This window comes from Dermatophagoides pteronyssinus, unplaced genomic scaffold, assembly GCF_027571235.1.
Source record: "Dermatophagoides pteronyssinus isolate colony J.1.1.1.1 unplaced genomic scaffold, Derpt_VIB-CSIC_2022.12 sq0012, whole genome shotgun sequence".
In the NCBI taxonomy this organism is placed as follows: Eukaryota; Metazoa; Arthropoda; class Arachnida; order Sarcoptiformes; family Pyroglyphidae; genus Dermatophagoides; species Dermatophagoides pteronyssinus.
The window spans coordinates 358,800-372,856 of record NW_027461536.1 but is presented as its reverse complement, the minus strand read 5'-3'; the positions used below and the strand labels follow the sequence as shown (position 1 = coordinate 372,856).

General features: G+C 28.0%; 2 protein-coding genes across 3 annotated transcripts; both read left to right on the top strand.

Moving 5' to 3' along the window:
* The first annotated feature begins 376 nt into the window (after positions 1-376).
* On the top strand, positions 377-3,325 carry LOC113789755 (uncharacterized). The gene is made up of 2 exons (XM_027339335.2): positions 377-1,203; positions 1,269-3,325. Exons 1-2 carry the CDS (start codon positions 834-836, stop codon positions 3,233-3,235), a joined length of 2,337 nt encoding a protein of 778 aa, XP_027195136.2. The 5' UTR covers positions 377-833; the 3' UTR covers positions 3,236-3,325.
* A 295-nt stretch (positions 3,326-3,620) lies between these two features.
* LOC142645486 (uncharacterized) lies at positions 3,621-13,849 on the top strand. 2 transcript variants are annotated; one of them, XM_075821768.1, is made up of 4 exons: positions 3,621-4,227; positions 4,292-4,618; positions 4,691-5,810; positions 13,139-13,849. In XM_075821768.1, the coding sequence occupies exons 3-4, from the start codon at positions 5,475-5,477 to the stop codon at positions 13,211-13,213; spliced, it is 411 nt and encodes a 136-aa protein (XP_075677883.1). In that variant the 5' UTR covers positions 3,621-4,227; positions 4,292-4,618; positions 4,691-5,474; the 3' UTR covers positions 13,214-13,849. The 2 variants fall into 2 exon arrangements, with proteins under 2 accessions (XP_075677883.1, XP_075677882.1); XM_075821767.1 differs by lacking the exons at positions 3,621-4,227; positions 4,292-4,618; positions 4,691-5,810 and adding an exon at positions 8,209-8,403.
* The last annotated feature ends 208 nt before the right edge of the window (positions 13,850-14,057 follow it).

Genomic DNA, 14,057 nt, shown 5'->3' with positions numbered 1-14,057 from the left:
TTTCTGGTTAAATAATTCCGCTATAATGATTGATTAACTGTTGATTCATTCATTCATTATCGTCATCGAAATGATCAACAGGTTGGATCGAATCAATTTCCGCAATTTTTTTTTGGCTCTTTTAATAATTTTTAATTTCGGAAAAAAATGACATCAAATTCAATTCAATTATAGAAAAAATTTAATAATTTTTTTTGTAAGAAAAAAATACAAAATTAAATTAAAAAATTAAAAATTCATCATAAAATGCGCCATCTTTTGACCGAAAAACTTAAAGAAAAAAAAATGGCGTTCTGTTTTGGATGTTCGATGTTTCATTGTTATGAACCACTATCATTTGTTATGTTATGCTACTACGAGTATACAGTGTATCTGCCCCGGGTGTAGATTTATCCGTTTTGTTCAGCATGATGATGATTGTGATGAGCACGATACAGAGTTTTCGAGCCCAGAAAATTAACAAAAAAAAAAAACATTCACTGTAACTATCGTTTTGTCTTTGAAATGAAATTCACATCAATAACAGCAAATATTAAAATTATAACCCGAATTCGATAAATTGAATTATTGTATTTTTGTTTGCAAAATTTTTCTCAATTAAGAATTCCTACAAAGAAAAGAAATCTAATTTTGGTAAACAATTATTTTTTTTAGAACCGGGCAGCGGTGATTATGATAACCGTATAGTGAATACGGTATTATACGTTCAATTCTCGCATCATTTTCAATACAGTGTTGTTTTGACTTTTGAATTTGAAATTCCCAAAAAATTTTTTTTTCGGGTTTCAAATTTTTATTTTTATTAAAGAAACGATCAATTGATCGATCGAATAATGGCTTCCAATGACGATCATAACATCATTCAACATGACAACGATATTCAATTTGAATCACAAAAATCATCAACATCATTTGATCATATTATTTCAATTAATTTGAATGAAAAATCATCAACAATTAATGATGATGTTAATCAACAAACAGCCACATTTACAGCTGCTGAACAGGTTCTTATGCAGATACAGAATCCATCCACAGAACTTGAAATTACTAATAATAATAATAATAATACTAATGAGGATGGCGATCATAGTATTGTTGATATTGTTGTTGTTCCTGAAACAAATCATTCATCAACAACAAATGTTGAACCAATAAAAATGGTTGTTGAAAATGTTGTTGAAAATATTTTATCCAAACAAGGTAAGGCATTCATTTTCATTAATGACCGGATATTCGAATCATTTTTTTAATTGTCTTTATCGTAGATGACGTTACCGATATAAATAATGAAAATATTTTGATAAGAAAATCATCACGAATACTTCGATTACGAAAAACAGATAATAATAATGTTAATAGAATCAATGATGAAGAATTTATTAATAATGATAATGTCGATGATGAAGATAATGTAAATAATGATCAAAATAAACAAACAAAAAAACGTCGAACAATTAAATCGAAAAATAATGATAATGATAGTGATGATGAAAACGATAATATTGATGACGATGATTATCATGAAAATGTTAATGGTGGTGATGAAGATGATGATGAATTTCGTCCGCTTAAAAAACGTAAAATTATACGACGAAGTAAACAGACCGCTAATAAAATTACCACCGCCAATACTAATGCTACCAACAACACTACCGCTTCGACTAACACAAAAACCGGATCAACTTCCAACGAAACAAATCGTATTCAACGAATTCGTATGGCAAAAGATCGTGAAATTGAACGTTTACAAATGATATTATACAAATGTTATAAACATAATATGCTCATTAACAAATTGAATCGATTATTAATGAAAATGAATGGTTGTCTTATGGATAAAATCTACAACACTATGAACGCTAATAATAATGATAGAAATAATGAAGATGATGAATCATTATCAATGATAAGTCTGGGCAAATCATTATTAACATTAATTCGTTCGAAACAGGATTTACCAGATATGGATAATTTTATTGCTCAATATGATGATCTAATCAAACAATATGATCAGTTAGATCAAGAACGAAAAGAAATCCTCGCCAAAATTGATGATGAAAATGTTGAACAATCATTAATTGATCAAACGATTGGACCGTATCTACGAAAATCGAAGAAAAAATTTACAATGTTTGATATGATTGGTGTTGATCGTCCTATCGCGAATAAATCTACACCGAAAAATAATCGAAATTCAGAATCGACGATAACGAAAAGAAAAAGACCCGCCATCACAAATTTTACTGAAAGTCATGTTCCGAAAAAAGCCAAATCAACAACAGGTGATACGCCGTTACGTAACACAACATTACGAACAAAAAAATCAAAACGTAAAACCAATATACCGATTAATCAAGAAGATTCTTCAGCTGAAATATTGGATGGTGATGAAAAAGCACAAAGTTATCATCCATGTCCATGGATAAATTGTACATATGAAAGTAAACGTGAATGGGCATTAAATGAACATATAAATCTAACCCATACTGGATTAAAACAATTTGGCTGTAAAGTTGATGGCTGTCCGATGATGTTTTTCAGTTCATCTGAATTAGATAATCATATGAAAAAATGTCATGTCGAAGCAGCAAGCAAAGAATTTATGCCCTGTACATGGCCCGGTTGTAATGCATTATTTAAATCAAGATTAGGTTTACGTGCACATCTACAGGTGCATAAAGGTGAAAATCTTATTCAATGTGATTGGCCTGGATGTAATTATACAGCAAAAAATAAACGACAACATGAAAATCATTTACGTAAACATACGGGTGATCGACCATTTTCATGTGATTATCCGGGATGTGATTCAAAATTTCGTACAAATGATTCATTACGACATCATAAAAAATCACATTCCGAATATCGTCCATTTCGTTGTGATTGGCCTGGATGTGAAGCAAATTTTAAAACAAATCGTGGTCTTACCATACATCGAGCTTTACATACTGGTGAAAAATTATTCAAATGTGATTGGCCGGATTGTGAATTTGCATCCGAACGTAAATATCATGTTGATCTACATGTCTATGAAAATCATACTCATATTAAACCATATCCATGTTCATGGATGGGTTGTGATGCTAGTTTTCTACGTAATGATAAACTACAGAATCATTTGAAAATACATCGTCAAGAAAAACCATTCAAATGTATACATCCATCATGTGAAAAACATTTTGTTGAAAAAGGTAATATGATGAAACATTTTAATAATGTTCATAAACGATAATATTTTGTGAAAGAATGCATTTTGTTTTTCTTTCTTGAATTTATTCATTCATTTGTTCATATGATATATTTTTTCTGAAACTTTTACTACGGAAATAAAATTCATCAATAATTTTTTGAAATTTTTTTGAAACAATTATTCCATTTTCATCCAAATAGCCTTGATCGGGTGTAAATATCAACGTGATGAAAAAACAAAACAACAAAAAAAATTGCATCGAAACAAGGCGTGTATTAAAAAGGTAGTAGTTTGATCCGATGTTGTCGATGATAACATGTGGTTATAATGATTTCAATATTAAAAACTACTACCTTTTTTTTTGGATAATAACAGCTGCATGAAGGAATGAAATAATAAAAAATTATTTGGTAGTAGCATTGATGATAGCTAGACCATCATTTAACCAGCAGCAGCATCAACAACATAACAATGAAATATCCGTATTATTGAAGTGTTCGACGACAACGTCAACGTTGATGATGGTGTTGATTATCATGATTATCAAATGAAAGAATTCTGGTTGAAATTCTAATCCGGTCGAAAGAATTTCTTTTTCATTATGAATTCTTATGTTTATAATTTGTTTTGTTTATTTTTTGAATATCAAGTTTTGAATCTCTTCCCGTCCCCATCATCTTGAGTTTTGAAAATTCATTCAACCATCACAAAGATTAATTATAATTGATCAATATAAAGATTAATCGATCAAATTAATTCAATAAAGTTTAATGTATTTGGCGTGTGTGTGTGTGTGTGTTATATGCTTTCATTTGAAGTTTATTGTACCTGTGTAATTTCCATTCATTTCATTGATTTATATAATCAAAAAAAAAGAAGATTTCTTCATTGTCATCATCATCATCATCATACGAATCATTCACCTGTAATTTTATAATAATAATAAAATGAATTATACTTGTTTCATGTTGTTGTTTTTGATGTTTATCATCATCTTACCTGTCACAATCAAATAATGAATGATGATGGTGGTGGTATGTATTTTGATACCGATTTCAAAAAAAAATTCATGTAATTATTGTTTGTTTGTTGATTTAGAGTTGAATTGTTCATTTTTGGAATTACCTGCAATGTCAATCAATGAATTTGTCTGCCTTATTTGATTCACGTCTTCATTTAGGAAAAAGAAGAAGCAAACAAAATCTTTCGTTGCCATACCTTGTTTGGGATTTTCACAAACAAATTTTTTCTTGATTAATGGATTAAACGCTTGCAAATATTGTCTACAAACATTCCTAAATTTAAACAATAACAACGATATATTTATTGTGATAACAAAAAAAACTTTCCCTAGATTTTTACATCTATCGGTTGCCAAATAAAACAACGAACAAAGCATTATCTTTCCAATCGAATATAAAATTGGTAAGTTTTATTGATAATATTTTTGTCTGGAAAAAAAATTCTCATAGAAATTTCTACTCATTTATTCTATAGAATTTTCATGGCCAACAAAATTTAGAATATTCTTCTATAGCCAATTTATTTTTTGCTGCCAAAATTATCAACATTTGCTTGTTTGTATGAGTGCGTGTGGTTACTATCATTAGATTATCATAACACAAATAGCCTTGATGATAAATTATTTCATCCCATTTATTTTGATGATCGACTTGTCAAAACATTAATCAAAATATTGTTATATGGATAACATCATCAAACAAACAAACAAACAAACAAGAAAAATTATAACGAAAACATCAAGTTATCATGAAATGTGTCTATCAAATCAATAACAATTTACAATTGTCAATTGTAAATGTAAACGAATCATCAACAAATTAAAACAACACTAGGAAAAACATTTCAATTGTGAAATTCAATATACGCCCAACATTTTGTTGTTGTTGCTGTTTTTTTTCGGTCAATCATCTAATTGTGTCTGTTATTGTGTTTATTATTGAATCGTCAAATTTCAATTTATTTTATAACGAAAAAGAAAAAACGTTCTTCACCTTTTGTATTCTACGTTTCATTAACGTTTTTCATATATGGTGGTTTGATATCTGAAGTGAAACTAAATTAATTTTCTTTCCATCATTATCAACATCATTTCGTGTTTTTTTGTTTGCTCTTTATAATCATTGTGTGTGTGTTCGGTGCTTTGTTCTTTTTTTTCTATTGAAAAAAATAAAATAAAATGTGATTAATTTTAAAATTTTCATTTAATTAATTATCAACCAAATAAATGTAGTTCAAAACACAAAAACAAAACAAAACAATGGACATTGATAATAATAATCATGATAATGTCCAATTTCATATGATGATGCCATCAACATCATCTACAATAATGTCATCAAATATTAATAATAATCGTATTAGTAGCGGTGGTACTAATAATAGTAGTAGTTTGATGATCAACAATGATCAACATTATCAACAACGACAATTATTATCCGCAACATTATCCACATCATCATCATCATCGGCAGCAGCAGCAGCTGTATCCGCATTATCAGCTGCATCTAGCCAACAACAGCAATCATGTATACCACCAATGTATTATGATGATATACCGGAAATTATTCCATATGAAGATTATGATAATGTAAAGGTCAGTTCAAAAACAATGTTTGTTTGTTTGTTTTTTTGAAATTAAAACGAACATTGTTTCCTGTGTTCTCGTAAATTGATTAACATTGCTATTTTGATCCATCTGCAGACAAAAAGATGTAAAGATAGCCGAAAATAGTTGATATATAATATTTTATCAGTTGATAAAAGATTTTAATATAAATAATTATTATCATAATAATCATGATAATTAATTAATTATTCATCAGTTTGAATACAAAAAAAAAAATAAAAAATACCGGAATAAATGAATGAAGAGGGAACCAAATAAAAAAAACGTGACCAACAAATATTTTGATATTCGTTTGTCTGTGTGTGTGTGTGTAATGGATTGGTGAATGTTGGTATTACAGATTCACACACCACCTACTCCATACATCATTCCAAATGATAAGCAAAAAGAGAAGTAAATTTATTTTATTTGGTCATTTCCAATTTGTTTTGTTTTGTTTTTTGTTTTTTTTCTCCAGAACGATCGTTGACCTGATTATACCTGTGTGAATAGAATAATAATAAAAAAAACTGAATGAACCTTATTGTAGTTCCGGTTACTTTTTTTATTGTGTTTCTCATCATTCATTGCATTTATCAATGACATAAGGAAATATATTCCAACACAAACACACATTACAATCAATGATGTGATGATGGCTACTTGAATTCATTCAATTGTTATCATGGATTTTCAAAATTTTTTTTTCATATTGAAAAAAATAAAAACTATTTATGTAAACTGGGAGAGCGAAAGGGAAAAAGATGCTCTAAATGTTGACATCAAAGCTTATTATTTTCTTGAAAACCATGATCAACAAATCAATCAATCAATTTAATTATCGAAATTTTTGTTTTTTGGTTTCATTCGTAAAAATCTATTGTTTATTTATGTCTCTCATTCATCTTAATAATGATAATCTTTTTTTTCTGAATTTTTCAAATTGATTTTTTTTTTTTTTGGTCTGTGTGTGTGTGTTAAGCCCAACATTAAATATGACAGATGAGTGTTGGAAATCCATTCATTTAGTGATGATATAAGATGTTATGTGTGTGTGTGTGTGTGTGTGGTTTATAAATAAGCTGATTGATGGACAATAACAACAAGTTTCTTCTTTAAATATTTATTATTATCATAATGATGATTATGATAATCGATTATTAGTTATTTTTTTCTCTGGTTATATAATAATAACCACATATTTTATAAAGAAGATAATTATAAACATTTTTTATGAAAATTATTATTATTATTATCATTTTGAAAATTCCAAATAAAATGATTCATTGTAAACAATTTAATCTCATTATTTTTTTTTTGTTTTGTTTTTGTTCTGTTGTGGATGATATTGGTCATCTATCTCCACAGTGTGATTGATGATGAAATGAAATGTTTATGATCCAAATATTTTAGAAAAGATAATCATAATGATAATGATAGCTTATAGTAGTATCATCATCATCAGCGAATTCATCAATTTCATTTGTAATTGAATCTGAATTTGATCCATACCCGGTAAACAAAGTGAAAAATTTAAATAAATTTTGTTTTGTTTTTGTTTTTTTTTGTTGTTTTTGTTGTTTTGCATATTATTATCATTATTCCTTTACGAATTGATTTGTTATGTAAAATTTTTTCTGTTTCTTCAGCATTACCCAAACCATTTTCTCTTTCAATCCAATCAGAAGACAGAAAACATATTATTATCATTATCCTTGTTTGGAAATTTTATGTGTTCCATAACATCCAATTCGATATGATGGAACAAATTTTTGAAAATTTTTGTTCCTTGATGGTTCCCCCCTTTTTTTTGGTTGTTTTATTTATAAAACTTTTTCCTTCAATTTGATTCGAATATTTTTATTTTTTAAAATAGTAAAATTCAATTTTCAAATCTCATTCATATTTCAAATTGATTGTCATCATTCATTTCTGACATTTTTTGACAAAACACTTAAAGGATTCATCTAGATTTCTCTTTTTTTATTACAATTTTTTTTCTTTTCGAATGAAATAAGCCTTTTTTTGGCAACAAACATCATCAATATCGATTCAATCTAATCCAAAAACAGCAGCAGCAACATACAGTAGTAATTGAAAATCGTGTTACGGTTTTTGTTGTTCGTATTTTTTTTATAATACTATTTTTGTGGGCTACCGTGTCAAAAATTTTTTTCAACGTCTGACTCCTTGTATTTGATTCGTGTCCGGCTTAATATCCAGTTCATTAATCAAAAAAAAAATGTTTTTTTTTGATTAAAAAAATTAAGATCCATTTCGGATATTAAATTACCCGAAATGAAATGAATGAAATTCATTTTTCTTTTTTGCTTTTGTTTTCGGCTTATTCGATTGAACCGTCTTAACGGTTATTAAAGTATATCATAACTTTTTACTCGACGGAGAAATGATGATCCGATGGATAAATTGTAAATTTGTTTTGGATTGAAATCGAAGAAATTGAATTTTTATTTGGCGATGTATTTCTTTCTTTCTCTCTCTCCCATCACGATTTAGACATTTAGATCATTTCGATTGATTTTTATGTTATCATCAATGAAATTCGACATATGGTGAACAGGTAACGATAATAATGATACACCTGTATTGATTCGAATTATTTAATGATCAAAAAAATAATTCCTCCTCATTCATTTTGCTATAGTTATTAATACCGGTAAATGACTTATTTTTTTCCCTGAAATATCATCATCGATGATGATGATGATCATATCGTGTTATGATCCATCATTTGGGAAAAAAATTGGTTATAACACGTTTTTGTTTTTCATTGTAAACTTTACAATATTATTATTATTTATGGGAAACTTTTCATAGTTTTTTGTTTTGTTTCTTATATTTCATTAATTATGTAATCGGATATCCGTATAATATTAGTATCATTAGTAAAATGATGATGGCTAAATCGACTTATCAAACTCCATTGTATATATATAGTGGCTAATTTTAGAATGGAGATCATTCGTGATTCATTCATTTTTTTTTCCTACTCGTTGTTTGTTTGTTTGTTTGTTTCAAGCATTAAAGCTTCAATTTTGAATAAGATAAATAATAAATAAATTATTGATTGATTTGATTTACAAGTTATTGATTTATTGATTGAATAATGTGGATAACGATGATGATGCTCAACGAACATCTTTTTTTCCATTCGATAAAAATCATGATATAATCATCAATTGATTTCAATTTCAACACACCCTTGCTGTTTGATTTGTTAAAAACATGCAAGTATTTTTCCCGAATCTTTTAGGGAAAAAACCGAAAATTCTCTTATAAAAAAAATTTGAAAATGAAAATGGATCATCATCACATAATGAGAAAGTGATGAAATCCTGTTTCTGTGTATTTGTGTAAGATAAGCATCATCAGTTTTTGTTTGATTGTTTTTGGCCAAAAATTTCTCTAATTAATCATCATCATCATTGGATGTTGTTGATGATGATGAATATCAATTTTTCATTTTTGCATTTTTCTGTTTTTTGGTCGGTTTTTTTTATTTCAACCTGATTGTCCATTCATGTCGTAGATTGATTATGATAATATAATGTGATGATGATGGATAATTGAATTTGTTTGTTGTTGTTGTTGATGTTGAAAGGTTTGAAAATTATTCCTTAATTTCAACAAGTTTTCGAAATAGTTAGCGAAAATGTTTTTTTTTTTGCTTGGGAAATATTTCCGTTCGTAACAGCAAAATACCTGTTGTTGTTATCACAATGACAATGTTGTTGATTGACATTTTTGTTGGTAAATGAAAAAAACAAAACCAAAATTGACCATTATGATGATGATGATAATGGTTGAGGTCATCATTGTCAAACGGTTTTGGAAAAAAAGAATGAAAATGTAAAACAGTTAACGAAAATATAAAAAACGTGTGAAAATTTTTGTTGATAATAATAATGATGATGATTTGGGTGAGAGAATCGTAGTGTTTTTTTCCAACATTTATGACATTTTTTTGCATAATAATTTTGAAAATTTCTATCTTTATTTCGGGTTTTTCTCTGATATGTTTGTAATTAAAAAAAAAGAAAAGAAATTTCATCATTTTTTTCCAGTAGGTTATGTTCGTACAACAACATTAATTAATGATAAGTGAATAATGAAAATTTTATCTTTGTTGATGATAATGATGTTTTCTGTTTGTGTGTGTGAAACAATAACGAAAGAAAAACCCATTTTCTATAGTTTTTTCCGTTTAAAAAAATATGGTTTGTTTCAAGCATCATCATTATCATCATCGTTTGGGTTGCTCCTATGTTTTTAGTATATTCACAATATGATTTATGTGTGTAACCATAAATGTTGAGGATACTTAGTATGGTGTGTGTATCTTGGGTATGATTCTGGATTTGTTTGTTTGTTGTTGACAAAAAAAAAACATGTAAATTTCTTTTTGCTTTTTGAAAACTTTTCGGAAAGAAAAGCTTTTGCTTTTCATATTTTTTTATTCTCTCTAAGCCCCCCACACACACAATTTAAATAATGATAATAATTGTGAGAACTAAAAAGATTTTTTTCCAAAAACAAAAAAAAACAAAACGATTCACAGAAAAAATTTTCATATTTAAACATTTCTGTGTGTGTGTTTGTGCCAGGTTATTTAAGAAATTTTTCATTTCTTACATAATGATGATAATGATGAATATTTCGTAATTTTTATATTTTCAATCAGGTGATCAATGAGGATACATCCAAATAATTGGCATAATAATGGTTATCATTATATCGTTTTTGTTTTTGTTTTTGTTGTTTTTTTCATTTTCCTCAACGAAAAAATTTTCCCTTTCGGATTTTTCGTTTTTATTTTCCCAAAATTTATGTTAATTAGAAATAAGCGACCATATTAACCATTTCATTTTTCTGTAATGATGATAATAATATCTGATATGAGAAAAAATTATCAGATGTGGTTAGATTGAGATTAAAAAAAAATGTTTTTCTTTACAGTTTGTCCCCGAAAATATCTGATCAATAAGATTGTTTGTTGTTTTTTTTGTGGCATCCCAAATGATGATGATTATTTTTTTTCACTGAAAATGATAATGATGGTCATCATCAAGCTTTTTAAATCACAAAGATTCGGCTCTGATTTTTGTTGTCTATGTCAAATATGTGTGTGTGTGTGTGTGGGAGTATGATAATCTGCATTAATATGATGGCAAAAAACAATGGAAATTATTTCGTCTTTTTTTTCAAACGAAAAAAAAGATGCTAAAATACCTTGATATCTTGTGATGATTATCATTTTTTTTTGTTGTTGGAAAACTTACTAAGTAACCAACTAACTAATCAGGCTTTTCATAGCCCATCATCACATCTGAAAATGTTTGAATTTGAATCTTTTTTTTTGCGTTCATTTAGTGAAACACCTCTTTTTCTCTTTAATTTACCTATTTTCTTTTGCTTGTTCTCTCATTTTATTTCATTGGCCATCACCTTTATTTTTACCTGAAGTTTTTTCTATTGTAATTCATCTATACAATGATGTTTGTGTTGCGCTGTATGTAGATGGATTTTTATTTTCATTTTCATTATGTTGTTGATGATGATAATGGTTTTGTGTGTGTGTGTTTTCCATTACCTGTGTTTTTATCATTATACATTTATGGTAAAGATAAATTTGGTCATTGTATTTGTGTATGCGTTTGTTTGTTTGTTTGATCAATCTTGTTGTTGTTGTTGCAAATAGAACATGAATAGAGACATCATTTTAACTTGTTTCCAAAATTATTATGTTTTTTTTTCCATTTCAAACTTTTTTTTTATTATTGGAAAAGTTTGCATTTAATTTATCACTTCTGAAGGATGTGTGTGTGTGTGTGTGATCATTGATGATAATGATGTGTTGATGAGTTTCTTCTTGATTTTGTCACCAATTTCCATTTTAAAATGGAATGAATATAATAGAAATCCTGTATGACAAACTTATTTGTGATTGAAAATGTTACATTCTTTTTTTCTTGTTTATTCAATGGAAAAATTGAATTGAATTTTCCTTTTTTTTTGAGATTCTGATTGATGTTCAACATTTTAAAATTAATGATCCTGATCATTGTTGAATGTCATTGAATTTTTTTGTTTTGTTGCAAATATCCTTGTGATGATAACAATAACCAACTACATACAACAGGACAAAAAAATCAACGTAAAATCAAATGACCATTGCATGATGATGACCTGACATTCATATTTATTCAGTGTAGTGGTTGTTGTGTTGATTTCATTGAAATTATTGAAATTTTTTTTCACTTGAAGTAAAAAACTATCAATCGATATGAACAAAAGAATGGAAAAAATTTTCCATTACAAATTTTTTGTAAATTAAAATTTGCCAAAAATAATATCAATTTGTAACGAATGTCGATAGAGAGAGAACAAAAAAACAATAATCAATTGGTTCATTGGATTTGTGGTCGATGGTGATATCTATCTTTGTATTCAATTCTCCATCATCGATCAAACGAAAAACAAAAAAAAATCGAACCATTCACCGATTGATTCCGTGAACAACAAACCAAAAATAGAGATTTTTCTTTCGGTTCCCAAATGAAAAAAAATTCAATTTTTCTTCATCCAAAAAAAAATCAAATCAAATCAATCAATTTTTCGATCAATTTAATTTGATTGATCAATTTATTCGGCTTTCTTTTCATCATCATCATCTTGACAACATATCACCTTTGCACCTTTTCATTTCATCGAAAACAAAATCTTCTTTGTGTGATCGATCATCGATCGATCAATTGATTTAAAATTGTTCTTTGAGAAATTGAACAACAAATTTTTTTTTGCCTTACAAAAAACTACTACCTGTTGATCGATCGATCGATCGATCAATGATTATGGTCATAAAGTTATCATTATTTTATTTTTGAATAATATCAAATACGACCCATTACAAAATAATGATGATGATGATGCAATTCAATTTTTTTCATTGTGTTTTTTGTTTTTGTTTCAATGTTTCCATATGACAAATTGATTATTGATTTGGATGAAAATTGAATAAATTTTTTTTGTTGATTGAGAATGAATACAAAAGAAAGATAGAAAGGTTTAAATAGTGGATTGTGATTTATTTTTGTCAAGACAAATCATCATCATCATTATAAATCTCTCATCTTGATGGAATGGTGGTATCTTGGGATATCCTTCTATATTCTTTTCTTTTTTGTTGTGACCTCTCTACCTGTGTGTGATTGTTTTTTACTCTTTTTTCCCGTCGATTCTCTTTTTGAATGAACAACATTGTGAACGATTAATCGAAGTTTTTTTTACAAACACAGTTTGTATCCACAACCACATGGCTGATTGTGACAACCGCAGGCAATCGATCAATTTGTCATTGTTTTCTTCTTTAAATTGTAACTAACTTTAAGCCAAAATCCCATCAATCAATCAATCGATCTATGAATTATGTGTCCTTTTCTTCTATTCGACGGATATTTATTTGACATTTTGTTCTTGACCTTTTCTTTGTTGACATAATGAAATGACAATCAAACCAAACAACATAAAAAAAATGGTTATCAAAATAGCTAAATTATTGACCTCTGGTCAATCAAATTCTAATTCAAATACGAATACGAATAAAACAAAACCACTACCATTATCATCGAAACAATCGGCCACTACAGTACCGAATAAAACAAAATCAGCAGCACCATTACCACCGAAATTAGTATCATGTCCAACTCGGCCGCCGCCGCCACCGCCACCTCCGCCTCTACCGCTGTTTTTACCGAATCTACCACCACCATCATCATCATCATTGATGACATCGACAACTGCTACGAAACAACAAGAATCATATCATCAGCCAAGATCATTATTAACATCAACATCATCGGATTCTTCTTTACAAACATCTTCTTCATTAAAAAATCAAGATGATAATAATGGATGTTGTTGTTGTAATGCATCATCATTATCATCCGGAATCTACAACAACAACTTCTATATCATGTGAGATTTGTCATCGACAACAACAAAGTAATTCGGATATAAAGTTAAATAATTCATCTTCGATGATAGCTGAAACTAATTTAAATAAATCAAATATGAATAATCAGAATATCGAACCAAAATGTTGTAATATGATTACTACAGGTAAAGAATCTTTAATGATTCGAAAATTTGTTCCAAATCGTTCACCGCCGCTACCACCAAAATCATTAAACTCAACAAAACCTTTATCATCGAAAT